Source organism: Sapajus apella, unplaced genomic scaffold (genome assembly GCF_009761245.1).
Source record: "Sapajus apella isolate SASKATOON/1434 unplaced genomic scaffold, GSC_monkey_1.0 scaffold35, whole genome shotgun sequence".
NCBI classification, from domain to species: domain Eukaryota; kingdom Metazoa; phylum Chordata; class Mammalia; order Primates; family Cebidae; genus Sapajus; species Sapajus apella.
Window position 1 is genome coordinate 17,460,635 of NW_022436975.1, and position 6,755 is coordinate 17,467,389.

Sequence of the window (6,755 nt, forward strand, 5' to 3'; positions counted from 1 at the left end):
TTGCTTTAAATGTTCAGTAAGCATTGTGGTCCAATTATATAATATGTCTAAGGAAATTTTGCTGGCTGGGTGTAGTGGCTCATGCCTGTAATCCCAGCACTTTGGGAAGCAGAGGAGGGCAGATCACTTGAGCTCAGGAGTTCAAGACTGGCCTGGGCAACATGGCAAAATCCTGTCTCTACAAAATATACAAAAATCAGCCAGGTGTGGTGGCACATGCCTGTAGTCCCAGCTACTCAGGAGGCTGAGGTGGGAGGATCTCTTGAGCCCAGGAGGTTGAGGCTGCAGTGAGCCCTGATCGTGCCAAGGCAATCCAGCCCAGGCAGCAGAGTGAGACCCTGTTTGAAAAAAAAAAAAATTGTGCATTCTTTTTTCACTGGGTCCATTTCATCTAGCAATGAAATCAACATTAAGTGGAGAAATTACTGTTCCTGTATGAAAACCCACTTAAGTTCAAAAAGAAAACTATTAAGAATTCCTTTATAAACGCAACTGTATGTTCATGCATTGTTAATTCCAGGAAACTAAAGAATATAAAATTACCCTGATAAGCTAATGTGGAGCATTTCAGGGAAAAATTGTATTAACTTATAGTTTTATTATTGATATAAAAGAAAACTTCAAATACTGTACAGTAAGGTGTGCTGTAGAACACTATAATACATCATTACTAATTATTCATTACTCAAATGTAATATATACAGCAATCAGGAAATCAGAAAATAATAGGCAACAGCCAGTGCCTTAAGGGTGACATAACATCTATACTATTTTATTGAACAGTTAAAGCACTTGCTATTTTTCTAAATATTTACACTATTACTGCTTATTTTTACAAATTCTAAATATCGTTTCTCTCCAAAAAGTAGACTTTCCAGTTCTTGGCACTAATTCTTAGTCAAATAAGCCTGAAAATCCTGATAACCTTTTCAGTCTTTTATTGCTCTACCACAGGTATAAGGGCTCAGGATGAGATTTCTGCATCCTAAAGAAAAGTATGCAATAGCTTAAAAATTTTAAAACTAAGTAATTGATACTCACAAGCAGATAACATCAACTAGACTTTTTTCTTTACTAATTTTCCTTTTCTTTTACAAGAAAATAATCATTAATATACTACAAAAGCATGTAGTCTCCATAATTAAAAAATTTAAATGTCAGATATACAAGTAATGGCATTTTTTCCAATAATTCACAATTTTTACAATTTCTGCTATTTTGGAACAAACATTAAAATTCCACGATTTAAGTATCAGTAAATATGAACTGAAACACTTAGCATCTCAAAGAATTATCAAGAATGGTAGAACTTGCAATTAACTCTATAACTTATATTGGTGATATAGTTCCCCTTTATTTATTAAATATACATTCTACTAAGGAATATTTTCATGTGAATAGCTCTGGTTTGAAAAATTAATTTCTTATATTGTGAAGAGCCTTAAGGTTGTACAACTTTGTTATATGATAACCTTGAATGGTAGGACACATTTACTCAGAACAGGGAGCTATTATTATAAATGGTCATTTTTAATTCACATTAAGGTAAGTGGAATTTAATCCAATTTTGCAAAGGCTTTGTTTTAGAAAAATCTTAAGAGGGAAACCTTTCTTTGAGAACCATAAAACTCAAAATCTGTGCTGCAGTATATTAAGTGTGGGCCAATTGAAATTACTGTTGAAAAATGAAAACAAAACTGTATTGATATTCTGAAATAAACACTTTATGATGTTTCACTGTATTGACAAGTTGAAGTGTAATTAATGACAGAAGTACATTTTATACCTAAAGGTTAGTTATTAGTGAGGTCTACATATTTAGAGTTATTCAGTAGCAGACAGTATTGGTAGGTAACTACATAAAACAATACTTTTGTAAATTTTGCATTTAGTAGCTAACATGTGATGTCAGTACAATTCTCAAAAACCTGTCAATGAGCAGTATGAGTTGCTAGCAAGTGATCTTCCCTGAGGTAAGAGACCATATGCAAAAGTCAGTGTTCATCTCCAATGAAGTTAAGACACTTAAAAATAATGGCAATAAGGACCTGTGGCTAGAAATTATGGATGCATTTCAGATTGATATCTTAATTGCAAGCAGTAGGCTTGACTAAAAAACCAAACTAAAAATCATTGGAAGACATAGAGTCAGTATCAGTCAATAGCATTTGCTAACTTTGTCAGCCCTCTGCCCTAACATTTTCCAATAAAATATCTGAAACAGAGTGAAGGGGGAGAAATGGGCTTGCTCTTTAACTAGTTCCTGAGTAACCATTCTCATGGAGTTAATTATAATTCTATCTTAATATATGGCAGCGTCTTATTTTCTTCGATTTACACCAATTTCTCATTACTGGTATTCTAGATATATACTATCCTCAACACTATTTGGACTTTGGGCCATCAACTCAAATTTGGTATGATTACCTATATAATGGATCATTGAAGAAAAAATTTACAACTTTCTTTAAATGTTTAGTGAAGAACTGCAAACAGAATTGTAGGACTGCATTTTAGTTATAATGTTACATCTAAGGCTAAAAAAAATATTTTACTTAAGATGTCTAGCTTGCACTCCAAGATGTGGCTATATCACAAATTATAGTACTAGAAAAATAACCATTCTATAGTTATATATTTGTTATGAAAACCATATGGAAGGACAAAGGATGATATTTAAAAACTTAAACCTTATTCTAAAACTTCTTTGTGAGGATACCTGGCTTACTTCTCAAAAATCATCAATCACCCCAACCAAATTTTCAGCTTATTTGAAATAATTTCAAGAAATTTAATCTAAACCTATCAGAACTGAGCCTTTTATTCTTTTATCAAGGGAGAACCCAAACTGTTATTGTACTATTCATACCTAACTGACTTTTAAATACATTGCTGTAGCTAGAGAAATTAACAAAGTTGTCAGAGATTAAGCCCATCTTCTAATATTTACATATGCATTCTAATTTACACTAAATGTAAGAATAGGGAGATAAAGTTTCTGATATTTTATGTTAATGCTATGAGATATTTGTCAGTTATCAATGAAGAAAATATTTGTTAAAGAAAAGATGATTATATCATTTTACATGAAAGCAGTGCATTTTTTGATTAAACAGTTTTCCTGTATTTAAATCACCCCCAAAAAAGTTCCAGTGGCTGAAAACGCCAAAAATAATTATAGTGGTTAGTGAAGTGATATTTGTAATTTGTAGTTTAATACACAGAAGCCACCTTTACTAAGCAGTAAACAGTATTTGGTAGCTACAGCTCTTACTTTATGTAAAACTAGTGCACAACATAAAATTTTAAAAATTTCCTGCTGTTTTGATAGGGAGAAAATACTTGAAAGTAAATTTAGGATGAAGATAAAATTATAAAGACAAACGTGATAATGTGCTAAAACTAACCCAAATATATATTTTGCTCAATACACCTGTAAAATGTCTAGATTCTCCATTCTTTCCTTAAATAGAGTAGTTCGTTTAACAAGTAGATTCAGTTAGAGATACTTTCACAGAAAGATGACGAAAATCTGCCTTATCTGGAAACACAAGTTAAAGTACTATCTATATCCCTTATGAATTAACAGGCAGAGATTTTTAAACATCTGATAAAATACTTTCTTACGTACATTTTCTTAGAATTACACACACAGTTCTGCATCTGTTACATGTGCAAACAGAGACAGCCAGGCTTTGAATGCTCTAGGTAAGAGATTGTATTAACATACATTTTGTTTTTCAGCCATTCAAATTCAACTTAATTACAGTGAACAGAGGAAGAATAGGGGTTGAAATGTACATTTCAGAATACAGATTTGCAGAATAAAATAAAATAGTGCAATACCAATCTCAGGATAAACACTCTTTTGATGTCTTTAAGAAATAAACATGAAAGCTGCTTCTCAAGGAAACTGGCACTAAGGATTTGATGAATACACTAAGCAAATGCCCAGCTGATCAGGGTATGATGCAGTAAAATTTGCATCTAAACCCAAGTGAAGCCAACAAATAAACTGTTACGGATTCTTTTTTTTTTTTTTTTTTTTAAGAAAGACGGGGTTTCACCATGTTGGTCAGGCTGGTCTTGAGCTCCCGACCTCAGGTGATCCGCCCCACTTGGCCTCCAAAGTGCTTGGATTACAGACGTGAGCCACCGCGCCTGGCCAACTCTTACGGACTCTAAGAAAAAAAAAGAAAACATTTTTGGCTCAGAGGGGCACAAATATACTTAGCATATACAGGCTTAAATACCACTGATCAAAATTGTAGAACAATTAACTCATTCATAAAGATAAACTCTTATTTATAATTCTCTGTGAATCTGACAAACGCTGAAAATCAGAGATTAACTACTGCTACCATTATTTCTTTTTCTACCACACTTTGCAATCAACTTTTCTGCAAGATTAAAAAAAAAAAAAATCAGGTGGTTCTTGCCCAAGCCAGGAATCAAAAATAATGGTAACATATTAATAACAGAGCACACACAATTGGCTGTGTTGACTCAGGCAGCAACACAACTGAATCACACTGACCTTATCAATCCAGAAGAGATTTTTCCCCAACCTTGCACAAATCAGCAAAATGTTAATCATTACATTCTATTAAGATATTTTGCCAAGAATACATATCTCTATGAATGTGTTTATGTTCACGGAAACATCTGCATCCCACTGTCAAATAATTATATGAATTTTAAGACACAATTTAGTTCAGATAAACTTCAAGTTTACATAAACCTTTTGACACTAATATGTGAGATGGTTACCTTGATGACATCAACATTAGCAAAGTCTCATTTCCCCTCCATTTCTAGCCTTTTCAGAAATCAAACATATTTAGTAAGAGAATTTTCATGTTGGAAATATTAAGACTTTCATGGAACTAAAATTACAAAGAACTGCCAATGAACCACATATATGGAAGAAAGTCATCTCAGCAGATCTAATAGCTAATTTATAGAAATTCAGAGCCAGCCTGGGCAGCAGTATATTAAAAGCTATTGCCAATCACACACTTGCTATCATGCACTGAATAACAAGATATAATTTTTGAATTATATACGTACAAGATTTTTAATGACTAATCAAGTTACGTGGCCCAGCCAACAAATATTACATATTCACAATAAACATTCTGCCTTTATTAGCCTCTAATTAAATCAAGAGTGATCCATTGGCTCAGTTGTGTTAGTCATCTCAGCATCTTGACTATCCATCTCTTCAAGCTCCTCCATGGAATTTCCCTTTTGTGCTTTTGACCTTGTGGCAAATGCTGCTCCCAGTGCATCTGCTACACAGCCATCAGTTGTTTCTATATTCAAATTTTCAGTACCACCGGTTAAAGGAAAAGATTCAGGCAAGCCAGTCCCAGACTTTGCAGAAGAACTCACTACTTCTATTTTCCTTTGAGGAACATCAGATGGTGACTGCTCTGTACTTTGATCCCGCAAGTGCCTGTCCATTGAAGCCTGAATAGAAGAAACCATTTCCTGCAATTTTTTTCGCTGGGCCTCAACCAAATCAGGATCAAGCTGCCTGCCGTCTCTCATTGTTACTACTCCAGGAGCTATTCGAATAAGCTCACTATTACTAGAAGAAGCTGTAAATACAGAAGGCTCTGTTTTAGAGGAACTACTACTAAAGTCTGTCCCTGTATTATGCTTTCTTACAACTGAAGTTTCCCTAGCTCTCGGATCAAGGTGTGGATTACCAGATGCAGTTCCTAAAGAATGCCCTTTTCCCTGAAAGGCAGTTACATTATGAAGTTGCTCAGATTTCTTTTTTACTACGCCACCACTACCTAGTTTTAATACCCCATGTGAAGGACTTGATTCCCTACTTCTTGTAGTAGCCTCTGCTCGAACCTGACTTACAGCCTCTTTAACTAAATCTTCAACATCAGGACCAATGGGGAAATGTCCTGCAGCATCCACACACAATTCCAGTCTATCTTCAGAAGCATTATAGACAAAGGTTTTGCCAGGCAGATGTGGAAAGGTACAATGCTTGCCATCAGCCATACCTAAAAAGGGGGAAAAGATATTTAACGTATTAAAATCTTAAGGTATTAGCAAAAGTGTAGTAAAGACAATTACAGTTAAAATAGTGAATTTTAAATAACAATTTACAGATAACAGCTTCAAAACAAAATCATTAGAAAAGAATTTACTGTATTACAAAAAAGAATTATTACCATAGACCCTAAAGTAGTTCTCCCCAGAGATCTTTTTTTAAAAAAATCATGCTATTAGCAAAGTTAAGAATGGGGCTTCAGGCAGGGCTCATGCCTGTAATCCCAGCATTTTGGGAGGCAGAGGCCTGTGGTGTCAGGAGCTAGACTGGCTAACATGGTTAATTCCCATCTCAACTGAAAATACAAAACATTACCTAGGCGTGGTGGAGGGTGCCTGTAATCCCAGCTACTTGGGAGGCTGAGGCAGGAGAATCACTTGAACCGGGGAGGCAGAGGTTGCAGTGAGCCGTGACTGTGTCATTGCACTCCAGCCTGGGCAACAAGAGCGAAACTCCATCTCAAAAACAAAACAAAAAACAAAACAAAGAATGGGGCTTGAGGCCCAGGTGCAGTGGCTCATGCATGTAATCCCAGCACTCTGGGAGGCAGAGACCGGTGGATCACCTGAGGTCAGGAGTTCAAGACCAGCCTGGCCAACATACCCCATCTCTACTAATAATACCAAAAAAAAAAAAAAAAATAGCCAGGCATGGTGGCATGCGCCTGTAGTCCCAGCTA

At 35.1% G+C, this 6,755-nt stretch overlaps 1 protein-coding gene across 1 annotated transcript in view; it reads right to left on the minus strand.

The window, feature by feature from the left end:
* Positions 1-744: 744 nt before the first annotated feature.
* The window catches only part of VCPIP1 (valosin containing protein interacting protein 1), a 35,238-nt gene continuing 29,227 nt past the window's right edge, over positions 745-6,755 (minus strand). The window contains exon 3 of the mRNA XM_032296244.1: positions 745-6,026. Within this exon, the coding sequence (XP_032152135.1) occupies positions 5,164-6,026 (863 nt within the window). The 3' untranslated portion in view covers positions 745-5,163. The remainder of the gene's footprint in view (positions 6,027-6,755) is intronic.